Source organism: Lepidothrix coronata, unplaced genomic scaffold (genome assembly GCF_001604755.1).
Source record: "Lepidothrix coronata isolate B3197 unplaced genomic scaffold, Lepidothrix_coronata-1.0 Scaffold43, whole genome shotgun sequence".
NCBI classification, from domain to species: domain Eukaryota; kingdom Metazoa; phylum Chordata; class Aves; order Passeriformes; family Pipridae; genus Lepidothrix; species Lepidothrix coronata.
This window is the reverse complement of record NW_016690223.1, coordinates 63002-90254: the sequence shown is the minus strand read 5'-3', so window position 1 is coordinate 90254 and position 27253 is coordinate 63002. Positions and strand designations below refer to the sequence as shown.

General features: G+C 43.5%; 1 protein-coding gene across 3 annotated transcripts in view; it reads right to left on the bottom strand.

The window, feature by feature from the left end:
- Positions 1-27253, bottom strand: part of PRIMA1 (proline rich membrane anchor 1) — a 55002-nt gene that overhangs the window by 23335 nt on the left and 4414 nt on the right. For all 3 annotated transcript variants that reach the window (XM_017813921.1, XM_017813922.1, XM_017813920.1), the window contains one exon: positions 24583-24733. In XM_017813921.1, coding sequence (XP_017669410.1) covers positions 24583-24733 — 151 coding nt within the window. The remainder of the gene's footprint in view (positions 1-24582; positions 24734-27253) is intronic.

Genomic DNA, 27253 nt, shown 5'->3' with positions numbered 1-27253 from the left:
TTTCCTATTACAATTGGGGCTAGAATTTTCTATGTAAATATTACTCAATCAATATTTTGTGTTCAGTAGCATTTAGTTAATATATTTTTCTTTGGAGCCATGTTCCTTTTCCCATGCTTTGGGGGGATACTTATTTCCTGAAGAACAGTGAGCAACAGCCAATGCCACGAGCAGTACCAGTGTGTTATGACAGGCAAAGAGACCCTTAATGCAGCATGTGCAATCACATAAATCCATGAGAATTTCAGTCACCTTAAGTGAAGTTTAATAACGAATCAGTCAATGGGACTTTCTATATCTCCGTGCTCAGCTAAGAAGGGGAGAGAATTAAATAGCAAAATTAATAATTAATTAAATAACAAAAAGGTCTTTTTTGAGTCTAATTGTTTAATTTGATATTCTGAACTCCCTTTTACATACATCACAAATAGCTGCACAAGGTAAAATATGTCATTAGTCTGGCATTATTTATTGTGATTTGACCTCTGCTTTATCTCTTGTGTTTGATTAGGAAAAGACATACACAGACCCTTAGATTAACTCCTAACAGGTTAAATCCTGAACTACAGAATTACTGAGAAAAGATTTTTTTTTCATTTGCAAGAGGCATAGAGGAGTTGGCAATATTCATCCCAAGAAATCTCCAGGGGCACCTTAGGAAAAGACTAGGTAAAGCACTGTAAGAAGTAATCAAAATAATAAACCCAACAGCCTGATAATTTATGGCAGTTCAGCATTTGGTACCAATAAAAGGTCTTGTCTTTCTCACATGCATCAGCCCTCAACACATTCTATCATTATGATCATACTTGTCTAGCAAATATTGCCTTCAATTTATTGTGCATATATTGACTGTGAGGGTGAGGTGTTTTTTGCATTTGTTTGTTGTTTTTTGCCCTATGGGAGAGAAAAAGAAAGCTGAAAAATGTAGTGATTTTAAAAACTAGTGGTTCCTGGCTTCTTCATTGACTATGTCCACTCCTAGACGGTCCCAGCAACCGAATTTCTACTTTATTACTATGTCAGCTGCAGAAGTCAGTTTTCAGTGCGTGATGGAACTATTTATTCTGTTGTGATAAAGCTAATGATTTTAATATTCTCTGAAAGTTTTCAATGTCATTTTTTTCTAAGATTGCAGAACAAAAGGCATTTCAAAGATGACAAAATTTTTGCATGAAGGAGCAGGCAGTCTCAAGGTCAATTTTACCCTTCTCATGTTGTCCTGAAAAACACAAAAGATTGCAGTGAAGTCAAAGGAAACACATCCATCATCAGGTGTCATGTAAAATTTGATGAGGTCACAGAAAATGTGAGAAGTGCAGCTATCCTTATCTAATCCTCGTTCTTCTTCAAAGGCAGGATCAACCAAAGTAGTTAAAGCAAAATGATAGTGAGACTGGGTTGCTCCTCAGCACAACAAATGAGACTGACAAATGGCAGAGACAGGGTATAAAGCCATGCTTGCCACATGTCTGTGCTCCTTCATGGTTTATCACTGTATTTTTACATGGAGAATAAACAGATATATGTGGGATTCAATAGTAAATATTACTTCTGACAGCCTGTATGTAGTCATTAATGACAGGAAAATATGAACTGCTAATGTGGAGGTGACTCCTAATCCATCTGGCTCAGTTCCCTTCCCCACTGGTCCAGATCAGGCACTCGGAAAGAAGCACAAGAAGTCACACTGGAATCCTTTTTCTTAGTGGCTCATGGCCTCACACAGCTTTAAAAATTATTTTCTATTTCTACCCCTTATTACTGTAGTGCTAGGTAATCTTGTTTTCCTTAGAAATGTCCACTCCTTTTTTAATAAGCTCCTAGTTGCATGCACGTTTCTGCCTTTCCCTGTATGCATTCACATAGCCCTCATTACCCTGGCATTTCTATGTCCTTAATGCATTTCTCCTCACAATTATCCTCTGAGGAAGAGCAGAACTGCTTTTAATCCCTTATGCTGATGGGAAGGCTGAGTCTGGCCTTCGTGGATGACTGTGTGTGCAGCTAGAAATGTCAGCTGAGAGGGGAACTTCCCAAAGAGCCAGCAAGGTGCCTGGGAAGCACCATGTCCTCAGAGAGATGCCTCTTAGTGAGTCCCACACTGAGCTCCTGATGTTAGGGAGCTGTAGATGTCTCAGTTTCCATGGGCTGGAGCTCACAGCTCAGCTCCCTGAGGCACCCCTGGGCTGGGGAGGCTCTCCATCCTGTGCTGGACTCTCAGAGCCCAGCTGCACACTGCAGTGTAGAAAAAACAGGTCTCATCTGGGAAGGGCTGAGCCCACATGTGTCAATAAGCCCTCAAAGATCAGAAATTATCCTGGGGTGAGGGCAGCTGCCACAACCTCTTGCGACTGTGCCGCTTTGCATGGAATAGAAATGTATTTCTTGGGCACTCTCTGGAGAAGCAAAGATATGGGTCCCAAACCCTCTTCTAAGAAGGTACTGAAATCATTACAAAACACACTGAGCAGATGTTCCACACTATCTATAACAATGTCATTTTCCACTTGTTTCATTGTCTTAAAAAACCTCTGATGAAATGCAGGGAAACCATTCTCACAGTCGCCTCCTTCTTTGTACCACCTCTTTCAAACACCTTAAAAACCTGCAATGGTTTCAGAACCGAACTGTGCTCTTTACACTCGTGTTTACAAAAAAAGTGTAAAGAAACAACAAGCCACATAATGCTGTCATTTGCAGCGGTGTATCTGGGAAGTGGAGGACATCCCTGGATGCCTGCAGTCCTGTCATCACAGGGCTGAGTACTGTCCAGCCTGGCCATGGTGGGTGCTCCCTTGGCACCCATCACCAGTCTCACGTGAGCAGCTTCAGCGGCTCACAGCATGACTGCTTCCTGGTTTGACTCACTCCTGGCTGCTCTTCACTGTTCTCAAAGTCAGGTGAATGGAGACAAATTATTTTCACAGAGCAAAAAACTCAGGAAAATGTACTTTTTCTCCTAAACCTTGAAGTGTCATTCTGCACACTGAACACACCGCTGGGTGGAAAGTGATAGGAAAGTGATGACATTTTAAAGAAGATAAGAAGGGTAAGCTAAGCAATCACAGTCTGACATCCTTATAGAAATCTTGCCAAAATAATGATATCTCATTCAATAAATAAAATATTAAAATAAATAATTGATGCTAAACAGCACAGGCTTAGGAAGATACATCTTGTCAAACCAACTAGATATTTTCCAAGGAGTTTACTAGTTTGGTAAATAGATGTATTAGTGCTGGTGAGATAACCTTAGACTTTATTCGATATAATGTTGGGGTTATGAAACTATAAAGCCACACAGTAAGTGTGGCAAACATAAATTGAGTTAAAAGCCAGAGAACTGGTATGTCTCAAAATCTAACTATAAATCTAAACAGGAAAGTCAGTGCTGAGATAATGTGCGATTTTAATAGTGACCTCCCATTTGCCCCAGAATAGTGTGAAGGATACGGGTAGAATTTGTAAATGACTCAGGAATGTGCTCCAATACAAACAGAGACAAACATATTTAGCTTAGAAATAGGGTAATTATTATCATTAAGGATAATTAACCATTACCATAGTCTTTCAGCTCTGGTCAAGCATTCCAATGAAAAATTTAGGTTCTATTTTTTCCTGTAAGAAGTCTAAATTCAGCTGAAGAGTTGGACTCAGAATAAGAACTGAGTAAGTAAAGAAAATGTTCTGTCTCTGCAAAGTCCACATGAGCAAATGCCTTTTTTCTCTTGGCCTTTAAATTCATGAAGTACATGAAGGTGGTAAGGTTTACTCTTAGAGGGCCATCACCTTCTCTTATTTCCATCAGCACCAGGCCTAAATAAATACAATGAACAAACCCATTTCACACCTACAGTGGATTGTTGGATCCAACTTACTGAAAACAAATTCATGAAAAAGTACTTTTAGAGCAAAGGCATCCTGCAAACTATTTCAGCACCACAAAAATCTTACACCTGCTTTCTTTGACTAAGTTTGTTTTGAAGGCTCAGCACAAAGACACAGTTCCAGTTCTAATGTTAGCAGGTATCTGACCACACATGGTTCTAGCAGGAAATGTGCATACCAGGAAAGATTAGCTCAGCTACAGAAGGTTTCCCTCAATGTTCAGGCACAAAAATAGAGGTTGTATCACTGGAAAGAATGCTTACATAAAGTTGCAAGTCTCTGATTTCTTTTTATTAAATCTCAATGGGTCACTCTCAAAACTGCTCTGAGCTTCCAAAACAAAAAAAAACAAAACTCTGATGAAGCTGTTTTAATCTTCTGGGTTAAGTATTAAATTGTTTTGTATAAGTTATAAAAGTGACACATTCTTGTACTGCCTGAGACAGATATAGAAACAGGACTTGTAATCCTTGGATACACCATGAGGTTATCTTTAGTGGTCCTGGCTGTACTTCATGAAGCTCGTATTTTTGAACTCTAGTGCTCCTATAATTTATTTTGTTTAGGGTTATTACTTTCCCTTACAAACGTGGGTTTTAGGCTAATCGCTCTTTGCATGGGAATGCCGGGACAAAGTAACACCACCAAGTTTGTCAGAAGACAGAAAGTGTTCCATCATGGGGGCCCTGCTGGGCTGAGCTGGTGCCTCTGTGCAGCCCTCAGCAGCGATGTCGAGACAGGGACCCTGTATCAGGGCATCCCTTCCCACCAGCCATCCCCCATCAGCCAGCCCAGCAAAGCAAAGCAAAGCAAACCAAAGGAAAATAGAGCAGAGCAAAGCAAAGCAAAACAAAACAAAGAACAAACCAAAATCAAACACAGGGCTAAGGTGGAAAATAGCTAAGGGAGGTAGAGACCCATGCTTCCATGTGCAATCCCAGGGGAGCTGTCTCTGGTTGAGGTCTGAGTGTGTCAATTCACTCACAGGCTCAGCTTCAAGCAGCTGGTGAGTGTCCACTGATATGATGTGGAAGGGTGACAGTGACCCCCATCACCTCTCTACAAGAACAGTAACTTCATGCCTAAAAAAGGAAGAGAGCTTCTGAGATAAAGCAAAACTGATTACGATTTTTCCTCCTACTTTTATTCCTGTTCTTGCAGAAAGGTCAAGATTGCTGTCAGAATGATCTTTATGAGACAACATTTTATTGGTGGTTATATTGTATATTCACAACAGGGAGGGGCCATCTCTATTCCTGCAGCACTTCTCTTGCTATTGTAGGGCTATTATAAGCCATGCGCTTATAATTAGCATGTTAGAAAGCAGGACTAGATTTTATTTGAAGGCAGGTTCATATACCAAGGGTCTCAAATGTTTTATCAGTCTTGGATGCAACTTAATGGGAATTGGAGATGCAGGCAATGTGTTTTTAGCAATCTCTGTGTATGTCACATATTCCAGAGACCTGTTAATCTGCTGGCTAAGCCAAGGTTTGTAGTTCTACTTTCATCTTCCCTCCTATTTGCTCTATTATTTTGATATATTCATGTAAGTTGCACGTTGACATCTCCATTTGCAAGACACTAGTTTCTACACCCATTATCACACTGGGATGCAGGGACAAGCTCAGAAAATGTGAAGAGGTTTAGATATGATTTCAGATGTTAAGGTATATGAAAAAAATCCCAGTTAAATATGGAGATGGATTTTGTGTCTGTTGCAGTTTGGGTGCAATAGGTACCTTCTATCAAGGTGCCTTATAGAAGCCCCTGTGGAATACAGGAGTTCAATGAATCCCCTGATTAATGCGAAATAACTTGGATTCTGTGAGGAGAAACCCTACAGAAGGAACAGTTACACTGACACCAAGGCTCAGACATTTACTCTATGAGTATAATGCTGTGTAAAACATGAGAAAAAAGGGGGGCCTCCATCACGTGCCTATATCTGTTTTGAGAAAGCTGATTTCAGTCCTTAGCCTGAGATCTCTTGTCTACTTTTACATAAGGCCCTTTAGTCCCCCCAGCAGTGTAAATTCACCCTAAAGTGAGTGCTGATTAACTTAATGCTGATTAACTTAATTGTACATCTGGAAGAAGCTTTAGGCAGCTAATAAAAAAGGTCCAGGGACTCAAGAGATGTAAAGTAGTAGCAGTCCATACAGCCATGGGACTGGTGCCAGCTGAGGATCTTGTCCCAGCATCTGCATAATGATGCTCATAAGTGCCCGGAGGCTCTGGGCTCTCTGGGAGCAAGATTTGTTACCTTACTCGGGGTGATGGGGAGAGATTCGTGAGACAGTGTCAGCTCATGTCCCCCCTGTTTGCTGTATTTCACCACGTAGGAAATGCTACAGATGTGTTTGGATAATCCATGTGATAGAAACACACTGTATGTAGCCAGGGCTGCTAACAGCCAGAGCCAGCCAGCACAGGAAAATAATCCTTCAAAAGAGCCTGTTAGTGAAGTTCATGTTGCTGCTAGACCTTGACACAAATATAGATCTTCAGCTGTTATCCTGAAAGACATTTTGGGAATAGGCAAAGTATGTGTTCCCTTCCACATTCTTGGATTTAAGTGGAAAATTTCCTGGGAGGATGGGGCAGAGGAGGCTGACCAGGAGGTGGGCGACCTTGGTGCCTGTTCCTGGAGCAGGAAGCCAAGCATGACACGAATCCTCATGCTTGCCCCAGCGAAGAGCCCCGTGGCTTGTGTATGGCCAGAGGGAACCCTGAGCTCTCATTCATGTGGCAGCTGCAGCTGCCTGTAGAAGGCAATGCTCAGGCTGGTGATCAGGTGCAGACAAGCTCACCAAAGGAAGGAAGGATGGAAGGATTGACATTTTCCACTGACTAATGAAGAAGCAGCTTGTCTAACCATGTCAGGCTTCTGTGTGCTGTGGGGGGAACTCCCTGGTGTTTGCACATATAAACACACAAAATATATGATTACATATATGTGTATACATATGTGCATACATATACATGTATAGGTATGTGTATGTATGTGTATAAACACACATATATACATAGAAAGGAGATATATATAATATATATATTTAATGTATGTCTATAAAGGGGTATACCTATGCATCCATATAAACGAAACCTCTGCAAATAATTTTGTTAAATGTGTTTACATTCTCAGTGGTTCCTCAGGATTTATTAGTAACTGTTGGTGACAGAATAAGAGAACCCACCAACTCCTCTACCAACTCTTTTTTTTCTTTCTCCCTCTTCCATGCACTTGAGATTTCTTTCATCAGCTGAACATATAAAGACAAATGTTTACATTTGGGGCACCTCTGTATGTGTTTGAAATTATTTATTTTGAAGATATAGGAGCTATTAGATATAGAATCATAGAATCAACTGGGTTGGAAAAGACCTCTGAGATCATCAAGTCCAACCCTGGATCCAACCCCACCATGGTTACCAGACCATGGCACTAAGTGCCACATCCAGTCTCATCTTAAAAACCTTCAGGGATGGTGAATCCACTACCTCTCTGGGCAGCCCATTCCAATGTCTGATTACTCTCTCTGTAAAGAATTTCTTCCTAATATCCAACACAAACCTCCCCTGATAGAGCTTAAGATCGTGCCCTCTTGTCCTATTGCTGGTTGCCTGGGAGAAGAGACTAACCCCCACCTGGCTACAACCTCCTTTCAGGGAGCTGGAGAGAGTGATGAGGTCTCCCCTGAGTCTCCTCCAGGCTAAACAACCCCAGCTCCCTCAGCCTCTCCTCATAGGACTTGTTTTCAAGTCCCTTCATCAGCCTCGTTGCTCTTCTCTGGACCTGCTCTGGCACCCCAATATCCTTCCTGAACTGAGGGGCCCATAACTGGGCACAGTACTCCAGGTGTGACCTCACCAATGCTGAGTACAGGGGAAGAACCACTTCCCTGGTCCTGCTGGCCACACTGTTCCTGATACAGGCCAGGAGGCCATTGCCCATATGAATGGATGCACTTTACCTTCTCTCTGGTAGGTTTGAAAATCAGTTCATCAACCTCCCTTCACAGCAGTTGCCCGCAGACAACACACCTGGCCATGCTTGAACTCCTGAAGGGGAGATGTACGGGCACAATACATCAAATGGCAAAAGCAATGCTGGTATCAACAGGAGCCTCGGGTCTAGGCCAGCCCCCTTCCTGACTGGCTGGTTACAGACTCAGAGACAGCCTGCAAGAAGCCATAATCCCCCTCTGCACTGCCTCCAGGCCCCACAGCAAAGCCAGAGCTAAGTCTGTGACCGGACTCTGGGAGGGAAGGGTGGAGGCATTCCCAGATTTCAGCTATGGTGGAGCCAACATGGGAGGAGTCTGAGCGGGTCTAGCCTCAATCACATGAGCTTATGGTGGCACCAGGTGCTGTCGCCAGCAGCATGAACACACAATTATACACTGAAGAAAGATAAACTGAATTTGGCCAGGACTGCAATGGGGCAACTTCTTTGCCCATGGTAAGACATGGTTATAACCAAATGTGTTTAACTGCAGGCTGGAGGGCTTTGGGCAAGACTGCCCCCCTCCTGGCATCCCAATGGCAGCTACAGTTGGTCGCCTGGGAGATATGAAACCACGTAGATGAGATACTGGGAGCAGACCATCTTAGAAAAGCAAGGCGGTGTCATGTGCACTGCCATATGCTTGCATATATCTGCTCAGAGAAACTGTGGATGCCCCATCCCTGGAAGCGTTCAAGGCCAGGCTGGATGGGGCTTCGAGCCAACCTGGTGTAGTGGAAGGTGTCCCTGCTCAGGGCAGGGGGTTTGGACTAGATGAGCTTTAAACATCCCTTCTGCCCCAAACCGTTCTGTGGCTCTGTGATGTTTAAATGTCCAGCATGAAGGTGCTCTGTCATTGCAGCTTCTTGGCACAGCAGCTGAGAGACAGCCTTAGCCCTGCTGCTGCTTTGCCATTGCTTCCCTCTGAGCAGCAGAAACAAAGCAAGCTCCAAAGGAGAGTTCCAAACACTAAAACAGTCTCAGGTGGCTTAACTCCAGGAAATACAATAAAATATGAGACTCCCACAGCACTGTGGCTTCCCAGGGCTGTTCTGTTCCAAGTGATGGACACATTGTTTCCCGTTTAGAGAGTTGGGGGTAAAAAGGGTGCAGGATGAATACCACAGAAAGCCAGGTCATTATTACAGCCACCATTAACTCAAGGGACTAGGCCAACACAGCAGGAATGTAAAGCAGGAATAGACAACTTCAATAATAGACAAAGACCACCTGGGACAAGTTCATCTCCAGTAAATCCGAACATGATGGAAAGAATTTGGATTATCACAGTCCCCAGTGAGCAATGACCCAGAAAGCTGCTTTGCTGGACCTGTTCCCTCAGATCCTGCACACAGAACAGGAGGAAGATACTACCCAGTGAGGAAAGACCAAAGAACTGCTTCCGACAAGCAATATCCTACGCCAACTCACTCGTCTCTGGAGCGTGGCTGTAACTGCACATGATGTGCAACAAACTGGCTTAAAGAAAAGAAGAATCACGTAATTCTGGAGCAAATTTTATTCCAGAAAAAATTTCTGTTTATGTTTGGTTTTTTGTTTGTTTGTTTTTGTTTGTTTTTTGTTTGTTTGGTTCTTGGTTTTTTTTAAAACTTCCTTATAGATCTTCACCCTTCCTGTTGCCTGTAATCTTAGGGCCATCTCCAGAGTGCCAGCAGCCAGTTGGGTAAACAACCAGGCAATAGCGGCATGCTCAGCAGAAGCCTGTCCTGATTTACGGCCTCCCTGGAACAGCTAGGTTAAATAACACTGGTAGAAATCAGCTATTCCTGTAGCAGATGATACTTCTGTTTATTGCATTATGCTGCAGACAAGTTTATATCATGCAGCTGTTCTATGCATATGTTCCTACTACACTTTTAAGGGGGATACTGCAATCACTACACAGCGGGAACTTCTGCTATAATAAAAACGTGTGGGATTGATGCTGGAGAAATTCCCTCCCCCGCAGCTCTTACACTGGAGACGCTGTTATTCTACACTCTTGGTTCCCTCATCTCCTTAGTTTTCTCTTCCTTTCTAAAAACACTTCCCTTCTGAAACAAGAAACATGCTTAGTTTTTGAGACTGGAGTGTGCAGGAGGTGGAAGAAAGGGGAACTTCTGCAGGAATTTTCTGAAGGTCACAGGCAATAGAGTAGTGCATGGCTCATTGCAAGAAACAGATCTGAAACTGCAGGTGAAAAACCCTGAGCCTGGATACAGTCTGTGAGAAAGAGAGCAGCTGGGTGGGGGACTTTTAAGTGTGATGCTCAAGATCTAACCTTTAGAGTTATTGAACCTGCATGCATTTAGATTTGGGTTTTGCAGTGGATTTCACTAAAGCCCCATGTTGCTGGGCTGTCTTGGTAGGTGTCCTGCAGCTGCTTTTCCCTGGCAGATTTGAGATTCCTATAGAAAATGAACATATAATAAGGACCAAAATAAAATAATAGCAGGTGAAAGTATTGGTCTCTCAGACATAAGTGAAGCACATTGTGAAGAAGTGGCTTGTGCAAAGTCACTGCAGCTCTGTGAGAGAGCCAGGAAACAAAATGTCTTTTGACTCCTGGCCAGTCCTACCCTCTGGAACATGTTGCCTCTTCTTTGAGAGTAAACACAAACACTTAATTTGGCCAAAACTACATTATGGGGTGGAAGCAAAAAACTCCCTTTTTGCCTTCCCAGGCAGGTGCCAAATCTCTGCCCCAAGCCAGCACACTGACACCGTGCCCAGGAGCTCTGTGCAGGCAAGACCTACGGACAGGAACAAGGTAGGATCCCACAGGGTGCCCAGGAAGGGATGATGCTAAGCTTGTAGGATAACCTGTATTGGTTTTGTACAACTGTACATACTTATGGAAGGATGCCAATGCATAGATCAAAGCAGTCAATGGATTGTCAAACAAAGTAGGGAGGGAAAGTCTGTGTTCCAAACGATCGACAGGCTGAGGGCCAGACCTGCCAGTCTTAATCCTACTAGGTTGTTGGTGAAGTTGATGGGACCCACCAGAACTGAGGCACAACCCCGCAAGAAGGGGCAAAACATGGTTTCAGCTGCCAAGGTCTTTTGGATGAGAGTGGGGTTAGAGAGCAAAGAGGGAGAATCTGTTCTCTAAAGCACGATCTGGAGAAGCAGTAGCATTTATAGGCCTTGTGGAAAAAAGGCTTTTAAGGAGATTACATCATAGCTAGCTTCTGTGTTAACACTCAGCTCTGGCATTTATCTTTACAATGCATGCTCACATCAGCCACTGCCCTCTGATCTGACTTTGTCCTGTGTTTTTCTAATAGCAGTCTCCCGATGAGACGCCGTTTTTCCATCTTCATTTGATTCTCTCTCAACATAAAGGATTGAATTGTTTTTACCCTGATTAAATCACACCCTATTGGTTTCTGTCCCAAGCAAATGAGAACTGAAGTCTGTGCCTTGCAAGGCAGACTTCTCCTTGCAGCTAACACTGACATTCAGGAGAGCCTCGTGGGTACCTTCAGAGTTGCCTGCTCTCCACAACCTGGATCACTGCCAGGCTAAGCAGCACTGAGACAGTCCCAGTGACACCTTCGGGTAGTCCTAAGTCCTGTCCCTCTGTGGGAGCTGATGCTTAAGTGAGCCCTGCTGTACTTGGTGGCCTGTTTTCTGAAATGCAGGAGATGTTGATGAAACTACTGGGTATCTGATTCCTCTAAGAAACAGGTCATGAGTGCCTGAGAATTTGCTGTTAAATTAGTACCCTGGAATTTATTTTAGAAGGTGACCTGATTTCCAGAGGTTCTCAGCACTCAGACAACCAGAATGATTTAAGTCGGGTATGCAGATACAAAACCTTAAGTTAATCTTCTGAGTTTTATGGTACAGGCTTTAACCTCTCTTTACTTAGGCAGAGTGTCACCGTGAGTGGAAGACAAGAAATTCCTCTCAGGATGTGGGTTCCACGCTTAGCTCTCCCCCTTGATTGTTGGGTGATTTTGGAAAGACCTCCACTCCAGCCTTGTTTCTCCTTCTCCAGGATGGGAACAGGATAGCCCCATCTTTCTAAATAGCTGCAAGATGTAAAGATAAAAAGTGCAACATAAGGCTGCATGTCAACACCATTGTTATTCCTTTCCCGATTCTTTAATAAATAGGCCCACTTATAAGTACTTCATCTATATTTCTAAAGGACTAGCTCTATTTCCCTGACCTTCCCATCAACTAACTTTTCAAGGAAACACAGCAGTAAGGCCACAGTCTGTGACAGAACAGCAGAGCACAGCACTGACCTGGGGACAGTAATTCTCAGTTCTTTTGAACAGAGGCACCACTGAGAGACACAGAGATATGCCAGCACAGTACCATCCACTTCATTGCACAAACACACAGTCTGACTCTCCAGCAGCGAGTGACGTGCACAGGCACGTTATAAGCACTGGCAATTCTTCAGTGGGGAAAAATCAGTGCTAAGCATCATCTGCTTGTCCCAGCAAACGTGATGACCTCATCACATTACAGCAGTGAAAAGAGCATCCTGGAAAAAAAGCGGCCTGAAAACACTGAACCTTCATGTTAAGTCTGCCTTTGCCATTTCAGCACACTTCCATTAACAAGCATACTTCCATTAACAAGACTGCACACATGCACACAGACACGCATACAGATGTGTCCCTCCCCCCATTCTGCTCTGGCTGGCACAGATTTCCCAGGGAGGATCTAAAAACCAGTATGACACACAAAGATGAGTGGACTCCCAACATGTTTTAAAGATGAGTTTGGTGTCTGTAACAGTCTGTCATCAGCCTTGCAGAGCAAGCAAATACTGCAGCCTGTCCCCCTGCCAGCATGCCCCAGGTATGGTGTCCTGTGGCCACTTCTGCAAGCAGCTGGTTGGCCGCCCCACTGTGTGAGGCCGTTCCTTGCTGCATCTCATAACAAGGCTGAAACAACCCAGAAGCTTCTGTTTTGGTGTTTGTTGTGGTGGGTGCCTGCCTGCTGAGACCCAAGTAGCTCAGTACAGGCAGGAACAACTTTAACATGGGCAGGAGGAGGTTTGCTGTTAGGAATCAGAGACTTGTTCAAGCTTCCTGGGAAAAGAGCTACCTTTGCTTGGAGGCTTATGGCACTGGGCCCTGAGCCATTTGACATCAGACAAAAGTAGGGACCAGTGAAAGAAGGGTTGCTTCCAAAGTGGAACTCACTAGGGAAAGCAGATGCATTTTCCCACTTTCATCACATAGCCAATATCCCCTCCCAGATCCACTGCAGTAAGATAACTATGAAAAGAAATGAGTCTTCTGGAGAGTTTCTTCCCCAGTCAAGCTGGCCTGCTTTCAGGCTGCTTCAGAGGCTGTCTTAGGGCAGAAGATGGGCTCATCACCAGCTACCAGATATTTCTGGGAGAGATAGGCTCCTTCATGGGGCAGTGAAGCTGCAGGAGGCATCTCATGGAGAAGTGACTGCCAAAGAGCAAAGACATTAATTAAGTAGAAAATTGGCCTCATCCTCCCTTGTGACCTGCTGGCCACCACTCACCTCAGATCAACAGTGAGGAAGTGATTTGTAAACAACACATAGAAAGCATCTCTCCACTCCAAAATAAGGTGGAGTGGGCCATGGCTTAGGACACTTGCTGAGAGCTAAGTGGTTTGGAGAGCTCATTCAGCATCCATCTGCATTTTTAGGTGATAAAAGCTCCTAAAAAGCTAGCTCTTGCTTCCACTGAGCCTCAGGCACCCTTGGATGAAATCCATGCCCCAAAAGGTGCCATGAAGGCAGGTTCCAGTGAGCCTGTCAAGGTCCTGTGGTAGTGGCAGTTGTGTGGACACTGTAAGTACAAATAGTGATAGCCTTTCCAGGTTGTTAATTCCTATATTTGCTGATATAGCAAACTCCTTTGTCAGGGTTTTGTTGAAGCTGTATCATCACTGACAGAGGAGAAATAAGACAGGACATAGTGCTGTGTTCTACTGTGGGTTCATGTCCAGCTCCTCAGGCTGTCTCCTTTCATTCATTACTGTGTGGTAACAGCATGGCCATAGACTTTGCATCTCACTCCTGGCATGGTCATCCTCGCTGTGTGATGGTACAGCCTCCTCTTCAATGAGTGGTAGAACAGGACACAGCTGATCAATTCTATAGCAATTATAGTTCACTTCTGAGCCTAATAATAATAATAATAATAATAATAATAATAATAATAATAATAATAATATTCAGTGCTTGATGTCCACTAGTCTCAAATCCAAAGTTTACAGAGGTGAAAACGTATCTTTGTTTCAGATATGACAACTCTGAGTGGCTGATAGGGTAGCTGACTCTCTTGTGATCTCCCAGCAGATTGGTGGCAAGAGGGATAAGCAGTGCCCTGGACTCTCTTTTCACCGTTCCCCAGAGGGTGGGCAAGATGCCTCACTTGCAGGAGTCACAGTACATCACCATCAAGTATTCTGAGAGCTTATCAATCTTTCAGCTCTTGCAGTGAATAGACCTTCAAAGGAGGGATGATATAGGCTGAAATTCAAACAGCTGTAACACGGTTTCAGAAGTCTAAACTCCTATATTGATGATCAGTCTTTGACCAGCAAATGATTAATGAGATACCTCAGGGCTGGTAGATTCAAGCCCACAGAAAGATGACAGATTTTCTTGGTATAATGTTCTATGTACAGATTAAATTAAAGTCCAGATCTGCACAACTTCTTCGAGTTCAACAGCATTCACGAGTGGTGCCATCAAAATCACAGGCTATGCAATGTGAATAAAATTCTGTGCTACTGGTATAACTAAGATATTATCTTGCGGAAAGCTTTTTAAAGAGGTCAGGAACCTCCAGGTAAGAGCAAAGACGGGACAAACCTCACGTCTTAGAGCTGACACTTTCTCATTAGTGCCTTCAGAGAAGCCTGATACAAAACCAGCTTCAGCCAACTGCAGACTGAATTTCCTAACACAGATTGTGGAAGACTTGGAAATACTCAGAACATTTTCCTAATGTGTTAATACAGCGGTTTCTAAGGCACTAGTTTGTGTTCATCTCTGAAAAATTAATGGTCTGCCTGTTGAGCACTCCACTATATGGAGAGAGTGACTGTAATAGTCACACACTTTGGATTGGTAAGTATAGATGGCTTTAACGAGTTTACTTTACTAAGAAAGCCATATTGCAAATCATATGTCTAAGTTTTATGGAACAGTCGGCTGACTAAGTAGCTGATACTTCTGTTGGTGTACAGCATCTATATAAACATTATCCTTCTGTTTGATATTACGTGGTTTATTCCTTCTATAATTTCAATGGCTCAGTTATTGCCAGAAATAAGAGCTACAGTGATCACTTAAAAATGCCCCTCAGGAGATCAATAAATAATTCCCATACCTAGTGCACTTAAGTTCCTTTTCCAAATTGTATTCAGGTTCAACTTAAGGGAAATTAAGTTGATGACACATGTAGAGTAAAATGGAACTGACGTGTGTAATGCCTTCCAAACCAGGAGTAAATTTAATTCTAATATAAATAAAATCGTATTTTTCAACTGATAAATTTTCATGCAGTTTCCATAAAATATAGAACACTAAAAAGGCAATTACATCACATTTAACAGACCAAGGCATTTCACCATGCCAAATGCCCAATGTGAAGTCCTCAATCACCACTCAGTCCATTTGTAACTCTCTGAAAGGTAAAAGAAAAGGCACAGGTTACCTTCCAGTCACAAATACAACCAAATTGGTAGCAGGTTGCTGCCTGCATTGTCCTCAGGCTTTACACAAAAGTCTAGACCTGCACAGGTAGGCAAGCTTTTGCAGAAGTGCTGCTCACCATCACTCCTTGCTGAAGCCTACAGCTGTAAGCAGCCCATGCTGTAGAATGGTGCCCTATAAAGAGGAGGTAGAGCACCTGCAGCTTGACAAACCAAAGCGAGGGTTATACCAAACCCTCCCTGTGCTCCACTGACAGTAGTTTCCTTTGATAGTGGCTATGAAATAAGATTATGCATTGCTTCCAGAAGGAAAGGAAAATGTCCAGAGATGATTCAAGAGAATCTGCTCCATTGGTAAAGGTCCAGTTTAATAGCAGCATTTGTCAAGGAACAGATCTTTGTCTAAAAATATTTCTAACCAATGAACTGATGAAATACCAGCTCCATTTAAAAGACACTTCAAAATTATAAAACGATTAATTTAAATAACAATTAAGAATCCACAATCTGCTGCTGTATTTATGTGGTTATAATGGTAATATGATTTACTAGTGGAAGTATTAAATTAACTTGCATAATTATTAATGACAGTTTTTGGCAGTGGCATCAGTTATTAACCTATGTTCATAGTACATTAATGGACACTGTCCTCACTTTGGGATAACATCCCAAATTCCCAGACTGCTGCTTCCTTGATCTGCTATATTGATTCAAAAATTACCCATAAGTTGCAATTACACAAGCAGTGCAACACCTTTATATCATGTTCACAAAAATACAATGCTCACAACTATTACAAGAACATATTTCTGTGGGTCTGTTTTAGAGAGGTCAGCTGCTTAGCCCTCCCTGCTGGAACAGCTTGTGCCAATTAAGCATTGACTTCTGACTTGTCAAGATGAGGCACAACTCCTTCTGCCAGGGGCAGGTGAACCTACAATTACTTGTAAATCAGCAGCCTGACTCATCAGTAACTTCACTGAAGATTTGTTATCTTCCTAATCAGTGAAATGGTAGGCACGTACAAATGGACTGCCATCCACAGAAGGAATTAATGTCTCCAGCTTAGTCAACTCCTTCTGTTTAAAAAAAAAACAAAGAAAACAAGCTGTTGGAGTATGCATCTCAGAATAGAAAGGACTGTTCTACTGCAGAACCAGTTTAATATCTCATGTTTCTTTTAAAAAATTAGACAATGCTTTTAATCTATAGATAGCAGAACTCCCACTGATTCCTGCACTGCAAAATCTGTCCTGAGGCTCTTACTTTTAAATACTTCAAAATGCATTTTCAAGAGAGAGGATTTTTCCATTATATAGATTTATTACTGCATGAAAAATTCAAAACAAATACACAAGGTCCCAGAGCAGGGGGAAGATTCATCACTTGCCCAAATAACAATTAGACTTGACAAAACATTTCAGAATTTATTGTGGTGAAAAACTCTGAATTGGGAAAGAAGTGGAATCTGTGATTGACAGTCTGCTCTAACCAGTGTTTTACACAGACAGACAGGGAGTTTACAACAACCCAATATGAGATGTCAGGTGCACAAGTGACAGCAGAATCCTATCACGGAAGTATTAGCAGGAACCTTTCCAATCTTACCTGCTTTTTAGTCACTAATCCAGCTCTTCAGACTTACTATAACATTTTAGATGCCTGAACTATTTCAAATTTCTTATTTGACTGCTGTTTAAGAAATGTCCTCACCCTAAATAACTTTCTCATTTTGATTGAGAGGTGAGGACTTGTAACTTTTATTCCTACACCAGAAATAACTGTGCTAAATTCAAAAAACATCAGGATTTTGAAGTCTTTATGTCTTCAGTGATAAAATCAGAGGTGCCTGCTGCTTGAGGCAGAAAATCCAATCACTGCATTTCTGATTTAGGTGAGTGAATTCTGCTTAAATCCAGTCTTGGACGCTTAATGATTTGGTTCACTGTGCTAAGAGAGATCGGAGTGTCTGTGATGTGAAAACATGATGGAGACCTGGACTAGACTCTATATGTGCCATTATCTATGACTCCAGGCTGCGGGGTTGGATTTCAAATTAGATTTGAGAGCCTCAAAATTCTACTGCCAATTCTGAGAGTCACATTCCTCCAGTAACATGAAAGTGTATGTGGGAGAAGACAAGAATTGAATTTTGGTTTTGCTTTGTAAATTATGAACAATGCTCTCACAGAAGACTGCAATTCAGAGTATGACAGCTGTGTTACCAAAACTGGAAGGGCTTCCCTGTTTCAGCATACTGTTTGCATTTAAAAACAGTCACTGTCTAGACCAGACTTGCTCTCACAGTAGCAGTCACTACCACAAATGTCTTCATGTAGGAGATGATGTGGCCCTGGCCATTTTGGGGCTACTGTAGTTCTCTCTCTGCTGTTCAGTTTTGGTAGTCACTATGTTGTATGAAGCATGGAGGAAAACGTCTTCCCCATATTATAAAACAAACCCAGCCCTGTCTGTTTGCTAACAATTCCCTTGGACATCAGCACTTGAGAGAAATCAACCCAAGACTCCTCAGGTGTGTCCAAATATCTCCTTCAGTGCAGTTCTTCAGGGTCACTATTAGGACCAGCGCTGTTTAACATCTGTGTCAGCAACACGGATAGTGGGATTGAGTGCACCCTCAGCAAGTTTGCCAGCAACACCAAGATGTGTCATGCAGTCAACACACTGGAGGGAACGGATGCCATCCAGAGGGACCTTGACAAGCTTGAGAGGTGTGCCCGTGAAAACCTTGTGAAGTTCAACAAGGTCCGGCACCCAGATCAGGGCAATACCGAGCACAAATATAGGCTGGGTGGAGACTGGATTGAGAGCAGCCCTGAGGTGGAAGACTTGGGAATGTTGCTGAACAAGAAACAGTGTGAGCTTGCAGACCAGAAATCCAGCCATGTCCTGGGCTGCATGAATATAAGCATGACCATCATGTTGAGGAAGCTGATTCTTCCCTCTACCCCACTCTCATGAGACTCCACCTGCAGAACAGTGATCAGCTCTGGGGTGCCCAACACAAGGAGAATGTGAATCTCTTGGAGTGAGTCTAGAGGAGGGGCACGAAGATGATCAGAGGGCTGGATCACCTATTCTACAAAGACAGGCTGAGAGAGTTGGGGTTGTTCCTGAGAGGGTTGGAGAAGGCTTCAGGGAGATGTTGTAGCACCTTCTACTACCTGAGTGGAGTCTACAAGAAATCTGGAGAGGGGCATTTTACAAGGGCATGTAGGAATAAGGATAAAGGGTAACAGATTTAAATGGAAAGAGCATAAATTTAGATCAGGTATTAAGAAGAAATTTTTTACTGTGAAGGTGGTGAGGCATTGGAATAGGTTGCCCAGAGAAGTTCTGGATGCCCCATTCCTGGAAGTGTTCAAGGCCAGGTTGGATGCAGCTTTGAGCAACTCGGTCTAGTGAAAGTGTCCTTGACTGTGGCAGAGGGGTGGAATTAGACGGTCTTCAAGGTCCCTTTTAATATGATCCATTCCATGATTCTATCATCTGTCCCAAAAGATCTAAATGTCCTTAGCTTTCCTACTTGCACTGAAGGGACCCTGCACACTTTCTGAAATCAAGCTGTACATCTGACCTTATATAGTTGCCAAAAGGTTTCAGCCTTCCTGGAGCTGGTCATTTTTATTTTGGCATTTTTGTCAGTCCAAATAATTAGTTAATTAGATGCTCTATCTCTGAAGATAAAGGAAAAGATTTCACCTTAAAAACAGAATTATACAATTACTGCATGGAGATTAGAGTCTTCTGCAGTGATGTCATTCACTCTGGCTTTGCACTGACGTGATCATGCTTGATCTCAACTGTCAGCTCAGGACAAACTGTCACTGAGGTCAAGAGATGTAAAGACTTCACTGTGTACCTGTGTGCAAGCATACAACATGGTTCATGTATCCAGACTCAGCTTAAGCTTCATCCTCTAAATTTTGACTGAAGCAATATTTGACTGAACCCTTCCATCATACAGAGAGCAGATGGCAGTACCGTGGACTCCTCACACAGTTCAGGAGATGGGTAGAGCAGAGACAGCAAATGTTGCTCACCAGCAGGTGAGGAGTTCATGTAGAACATCCTTTCTCTTTCTTGTACCATTTTAAAGAAGTACTTTCTGAAATGGTTTTTTCCTCAGACCTTACACAGTCTAAAACTGATACTGACTGCAGCTCTAACCCTTTCCTGTTTTGAAAGCCTGCCTTTCATTTTCAGACAAAGTCCTTTCTTCTTTGCAATGCCCCTAGAGAAACCTGCATGCTCACAGAGTATTTAAGGGTTGACAACAGCAGTTTCTTAGATTTTTAAGGGTCAACATCATTTGAACTAGCTTAATCTCATGGGTCCATGAAGGCAGGTTAGAAATGCTGCCTAAACAAGTACTCCATCCACCTTGTCTTAGTCCTGGCTGAAATCCAGAAACAAAGAGGAAAGCAGATCGTGGGGGAAAAAAGACACAGCTAATTAAAGGCCAGGTTCTGAGCATCTCTATCTCCTTCAGGTCACCAGAGCCTTATTGAGGGAGCACACTCACTGAAAGTTCCTCCTTCCTTTGCTGTCAGCATCTAAGCTTAGTTGGCCTTAAGCCCCTCAGAGCCTCATGAGCTTTCCCTTCACTTTATCAATGAGCAGTTTTCTAGGCATGGGTTAAAGTGCAGGCTGCTGCTTGCATAAGGGGACTTACTCCGGAAACATCAATATGCCAGACTGTCTGGAAGAACCTCAATCGGCGCTGAGACCACGTCTCCTGACAGTCCTCACCACTTCATCACACAGTCCCCACCATCCTACTTTCTTCTAACATGGGCTGGAGCCCCTTTCCTTGAAGAACCTCAGCAAGGTATACATACCAAACAAGACAGCAGTATCTCAATGTGTTGCCAACAAACTGCATCTGGAATGAAGCTCAGGAAACCAAAAACTTAAATCCTCCATAGGCCCCACTTTGCAGAAAAAGATAAGGGTCACCCAGCAAAACTGAGAGAACCAGCATCCACAGGGGGCAGCACAGCTGATGTCCTTCCTGAACATCCACACATTCCTGCTGTAAATACACAACTATAACAGGGAGGTGTCTCCTAAAGCCTGGAAAGCTGGTGTTCCTAACACTGCTCGAGGTTTTAGACTGCCTGCTAAGCTGTGTGTAATTCTACTAATTTTCTGCAGAGGGAATTAGCTTATTTCCACTCAGAGTAAACGCAACATTTGCCAGTTAAATATGAATTATGGAATTCACAACATTTAATAGATTTTGTACAAATCTATCTGCAAGAAACAGAGCTAATGATTTGTTGCTGGATCAACCTGTTGATATCAAAATGTTTAAAGAGATGCTTAATGCACTGCCAGTTGATGTAATATTTTTGGATTTTAGTAAAGCTTTTGATACTGTCTCTCACAGGATCCTTCTGGACAAATGTCCAGCACACAGCTGGATAAGCACATCATGTGATGGGTGAGCAATTGGCTTACGGGTGGAGGTAATAGTGAATGGGGAAACATCACACTGGTGACCTGTCACTAGTGGGGTTCCACAGGGCTCCATCTTAGGCCTTGTGCTCTTCAACATCTTCATAAATTACTTCAGCGCAGGACTGGAAGGGACACTAAGCAAGTCTGCAGATGACACAAAACTTGGAGGAGCTGTTGACTCCCTCCAAGGCAGGGAGGCCCTGCAGAGAGACCTCGACAAATTACAGGACTGGGCAATCATCAAGCATTTGAAGGTCAACAAGGGGAAGTGCTGGATTCTGCACCTAGGATGGGGCAACCCTGGATGTACGGACAGACTGGGGAATGAGATGCTGGAAAGCAGTGCTGTGGAAAGGGACCTGGGGTCCTGGTTGATGGCAAGTTGAATATGAGTCAGCAGTGCCCTGGCAGCCAGGGGGGCCAACAGTGTCCTGGGGGGCATCAGGCAAAGCATCTCCAGCTGGTCAAGGGAGGGGATTGTCCCACTCTGCTCTGCACTGGTGTGGCCTCACCTTGAATATTGTGTGCAGTTTTGGGCACCACAATATAAGAAAGATATTAAGCTATTGGAGAGTGTCCAAAGGAGGGCAATGAAGATGATGAAGGGCCTTGAGGGGAAGCTGTATGAGGAGTGGCTGAGGGCACTTGGTCTGTTCAGCATGCAGAAGAGGAGACTGAGGAGAGATCTCATTGTAGTCTACAACTTCCTCATGAGGGGAAGAGTGGGGGCAGACATTGATCTGTTCTCTGTGGTGACCTGTGACAGAACTCGAGGGAATGGACTGAAGTTGTGTCAGGGGAGGTTTAGGCTGGATATTAGAAAGAGGTTCTTCACACAGAAGAAGGGTGGTTGGATGCTGGAATGGGCTCCTCAGGGAAGTGGTGACAGCACCAAGCCTGACAGAGTTCAAGAAGCATTTGGATGATACACTCAGGCACACGGTGTGACTCTCGGGGATAGTCCTGTGCAGGGTCAGGAGTTGGACTTGATAGTCCTTGTGGGTCCTTTCCAATTCAGCATATTCTGTGATTCTGTAACTGTTCCTGAAAGTCCTCAGTTGTCCTCAAGAACAATAATAGCCTTTCAGAGAATGACTCAGCTGCTCACAAACAGTTACCCAGTGCCATCCCATACAACCAAGGAGGGCTGCAAAACATTCAGGTGGGACTAATAAAGAGGACACATAGAGGATCCCCTGCTTTTCCACAGCAGCAGGTCTTACATCAAAGAGCACTAGATGGCTTCATTTAGCAGGTAACTGAACTGTCAGTGTCTGTAGTTATTGGATAGACAGGAATTTTGTATGTACTGGCTTTAATCATCCAGCCCAAACCACAGCAGCTGTTTTAGAGTTGATCTAAACCTCCAGCAAGATTCAGTTTGATTGCTGAGAGAGCTTTTAAGGACAGTACCTAGCAGACTGCAGCCTTTTGTGCCTCACAGACCTCTGAGAGCAATGCCAGCATCTTTATGGAGTGCCTCGTGGGGCAGACACTGTACCTTGTAAAGGTAAAAATCTTGCAGCTCCCAGGCTGCTGCTTTTTTGCTAAGGTCTTTCCAATGCTAAACTTTAATCACTTAGAAAGTGCAAAGTGCAAGTCTAGCTTCAACCACTTCACAATAGCTTGTTTTGGCTTTTTAGTGCCCTCTTCTCTGAATACCATTTTAAAAGCAGTATCTATAACATCAATATTTAACCACTAGGCTTGTTCCTTATCACAAGGATGAGGATTGCTGTACACATGGGCTAAATCACAGTGCCTAGACAGCTGATAATAATGAAAGCATCTTTCAAGATGAGGCACTTGATTGCTACTCTAAAGCTTACTGGTGAAAGAAATGTGTAATCTATTTTTTTCATTGTATTTGAAATGAAGTCACTTGCTTAAATATTAGTCATCTGGATATATATAGCTCATTTTTAAAACTGGGTTAGCACCTGGCAATCCAGCCTGAGTAAGCATCAGGCTATCCCAGTCACAGGCCCATTTGAATTCTTGTTCATCTTTTTGCAATGTGTGACAGACTTCTTTTTTTCTGACATGACTTCCTTCCCACTTCACAGGAGACAAATCCATGCACTCAAAGCAGCTGCCTGATGGCAGCCCAGGGAGGGGAAGCAGCCTGGCAGCAGTCCCCCTTTCCTACTGCAGCTGGACAGCAGGGCTGGTCCCTGTGCCAATGCCACATCTTGTCTCCCTCAGGGAAACAGGGTGCCCCAGGTACAAGAAAACAGAGTGGCAAAGTACGTAATTTTCTGCCTGTGATACAAAGATCAAGGTAATTTTCAATATTACTGTCCATGACATTTTCCTGAACATTGAAAGAGATTTTTTCTGCTATAAAAAACATCCCTCTCTCCTTTCCCAGCTGTCTTTGTACTTTCTTTCCCAAGTGTTTCCCTGTTGGTTTTTCTCTGCCTTTGCCTTAATTTTCTGCAGTGTAGCACAAGTACAAATCATGCTCCTGGCAGAAAAGACACTGAAAAATTCTGCCAGTCCTCCGTCTGACTAAAAGCTGTGCAGAAGACTTCGTATCTTCTGCACATCTGGAGACGGCACTGATAAAGACAAACAGCCCAATGATGATACCTAATGATTTATTTTTCCTTGGGGGAAGTGCTGAGGATACTAGATACACTTTGCAACGTTGCTCCCAGAAGAGTTTATATAAGCAGGGAGATGAATTAATAGGCAGCCTTATAGGGAGAGATGAACTTGTGAAAATGCATAAACATTAAGGAGATTTGCTGGAATACCAAATACCTGGGACCTAGTCCATGTCTCTGCACCCAGTGAGCGCACACAGCACTGGTGAGGTCTGTCCCACTGCACAGGGACTGCCTCTGGGGGACCACCAGCACAGCTATCACTCTCCAGAAATGATCTGTGCATCAGGGATCACAGGACCACTGATGTGGAAGGGAGCTGGCAGAGCTGAAGGCACCAAGTGTGCTGGACATGGGGACGCATGGCTGGAAATTAGGGGGAACTCGGATAAAGATGAGAAGCATTGATTTTCATGAAGAGAAATAGATGAGTCTTAGCCTGTATGTGCATTAGTGGGAAAACTGCTCAATTGCCACTGACTTCTGACATGCCTCTGATTTTTGTAACAGCTGTAATTAATTTCCCTTGGAGTACCCAGACTGTCAAGCCGCGTACCTGGCGTAAAAGGAGTTCATGCAACTCAAAGGTCAGCACAGCGCTAAGTCTCTGTAGGAAAGCATTTCCCAGGGCTAGGGGATTAGGAAACCATTTAAAACTAGGGAATCATATATAATACAATGATAGGAGGGAACTTGTCTGGCTTTCCTCCAAAAGCTAAGCATCATTCATTGATCAGAAAACAGATCTCCATCTCTACTGAGAACACTTCTTCCTCCATTTGCTAAGTAGAAAATGACAAACAAGCTAGCTGTGCCCTCTCCCACATCCTTTCTCCTTCTGTCTGTCCAGGTTTCCCCGTCGCTTTGCCCTTTTGCCCTCCTTCAGTGCACCACAACTGTACCAGTGGCTACTTACTCGGCACCGCCAGCAACCTTGGGGGCGGTGGAGGTGGAGGAGGCGGTGGTAACAGTGGAGGTGGCCTGCACTGGCAAATTTCCTGGCAGCTCTCTGTAACTTTCTCTGCTACAGGCTTGGAGCATGACTTCTGGGGCTCACCCTGAGTGATCTGTGAAGAAACAAGTCATTGCATGAGCAGCAGAACAGTGACAACTGATTTTCCATGAATGTGTTTCTTAGACTTGAGTATCCGAGTGGCACCTCAGACCTGTAGGGAGAACTGAGCTCACGTTCCTCATTAAGGTGACTACAAGAGTGTCTATTCCCTATGTGGTTCCCGTTTTTTATCTTTTATTTTTTTATTTAATATAATATCTTCAAGACTCCTTTTGCCTCTGTCAAATTTGGTTGAAATTGGCCAGCTGTTTTTTGAGTTATTATGGAGTAAGGAGAAGGCAGGCAGTGGCAGACAATATGATTGCGTAAGCCTTCTTTCCTTAGGAAAGCCATCTAGCAGCATGCATTATTCACAGGGTCATTGCTGCAAGCCAAAGAGAGCTAATAAAAATTACAAGACAGTTAGGGTCAGGATTATGTTCATTTTCCTTATGGCAGAACTGAAAGCCAGAGGACATCTCTCCTTTGCTTTGCCAGCATCACTTTGAAGTTGAGAGAGCATTTCACAGGGTGTTTCACTTCCCACCAAGAGGAGAGCGAACACATATTCTACTCATCTGTAGACCACAGCAATGACACGGTTAAAATGGAAATGCCACATTGTAACCTGTGTAACATGCAGTGTTGGCTAATAAAGCTGAAGATGAGGCACTGCAGAACCCAAGTATGGGCATCGATTGGCAATGGACAATGATTTAGCCGGTACTGGTATATGATATATTCAATAGCTTGATCTAGTTATGACAAGGACCACTTATGAACAGCAAATTTGTCTTATCATCAGCAGTATTTACATAACTAATGATTTAAGGAATATTCATTAAAATTCCTAATATAATGCTACAAAATGGAGTCAGTCCCTAATGAAAAGGAAATTTGCTGAGCATCACAGAAGCTTCTGAGACATATTAACTTCAAAGGTCTCTAAGCCAGCTCTTTCTGAATGACTTATACTCAGATGGAAAATACTGGATACAATTTTAAGGAGACAAAGCAAAGTGTAAAAGATTAATAAGCATGTTATCTAACAAGCATTTTGAATGTAAGTATCAGGAGACCACCTGGGACAGACTTGTGTCTTGCTGAAGCTAAGGACAGTTACACTAGCATTCAACTATTGCCTCGTGCAGTTTGGTCTCAGACGGGTTATTTTCCTAATAGTTTTGGCCTAACATCATCCTCTGTAATCAGGGTTTTTCCACAACATGTCGGTCATTACAAAGAGGATGTCTCATGCCATGCTTTCTGATTTCTTTTAGGCATGCTTCTTCTGCCTCTCTGCCTATCCTCAGGGTCAGCCGGGGTTGCCTTCTCCCCGCTTCTCTCTCCCGTCCAAGCTTTGCTTCCCTTCCCTGCCAGCTCCGGGCACAGTCTGCCTCCTCCACCTTTTCAACCCTAGCCCCCAGGCTAGGCACCTCTCCCACTCCCCACAGCTGGGCACCAAGGGGGCTGCACTGCCTCTTAGCTGCAGGAAAGCTGTGCACAGTCATTTTATATTTCTGGCCAAAAAGAGAGATGTGGCTAATTAAAACAACATCACTGCACAAAGGACACGTTCACATGCGTAGGAGGTTTCTAAATGCAGAAAGACGCATTACTCTGGCCTCAGGGAAATGGAGGTAGGGCTTTGTTGATTAAATATTATAGGGAGGGAAGGAGGAAAGAATAGAAAAGTCTACATGTAGCTGAGTCGGAAGGACAGCTCAGCACAGCATAAGGCAGAAGGCTCAGTTCTTTAAACAGCTTGTCGAAATCTATTACCAAACATAGGGAAAAACAAATTCAGCACAAGTGCTTTCCAAGTTTCCCCTTCACCATCAGGTAACAGTAAGAGGACGGTTAAAGACCATCTCAGACAGCTTCCAGGAACTTACACAAACTCTCTGAACGGCCTAATGAATCAAAGTGACTCGGCTGCATAATCCCTCATGACTGGTAATAAATCTGTCTGCTAAGCAGGTTTATTTATTTTTAAAGTAAGTGATCCCAGGCAGCAGAATATCCTCCATACTGCCTCAGCTCTTGCAACACTGTTCACACGTGGCATTGGGGTGCTAGGCACGCTCCCAAGAAGAGCCCCATGAGAAAAGCATCCACTCCATGCAGTGGCTGTGGCATACCTTGTTGAATGGGTGTGACAATGTTTACTGTGCTGATGGAAGGAGGTGGGGTACCATCTCTCCACTGGTCCCAGCAACTGATCAGGAAGCAACTATTAACTCCTAGCTATAACTACTGTCCCCTAACTAGATCCTTTGTTATTGAATCCTATGAGCTCACTACAGTCTCACATGAGCCAGTGTGATGGGAGAAGATAGACACAGGGCAGAATAACATTGAGCAGACTTGGAGCCAGCTTTGTTTGCAAACCAGAAGCAGCTTTGTGTATGTAAGTCTGAAGACAGTACTGGTATGGCAAAGCTACATTGACTTATTGCTCTAACCTAATATGAACATGAACCAAAAGCTTGCTCTGTCTTTTTTTTTAGAGCTATTGACTGCTTTTAAATCC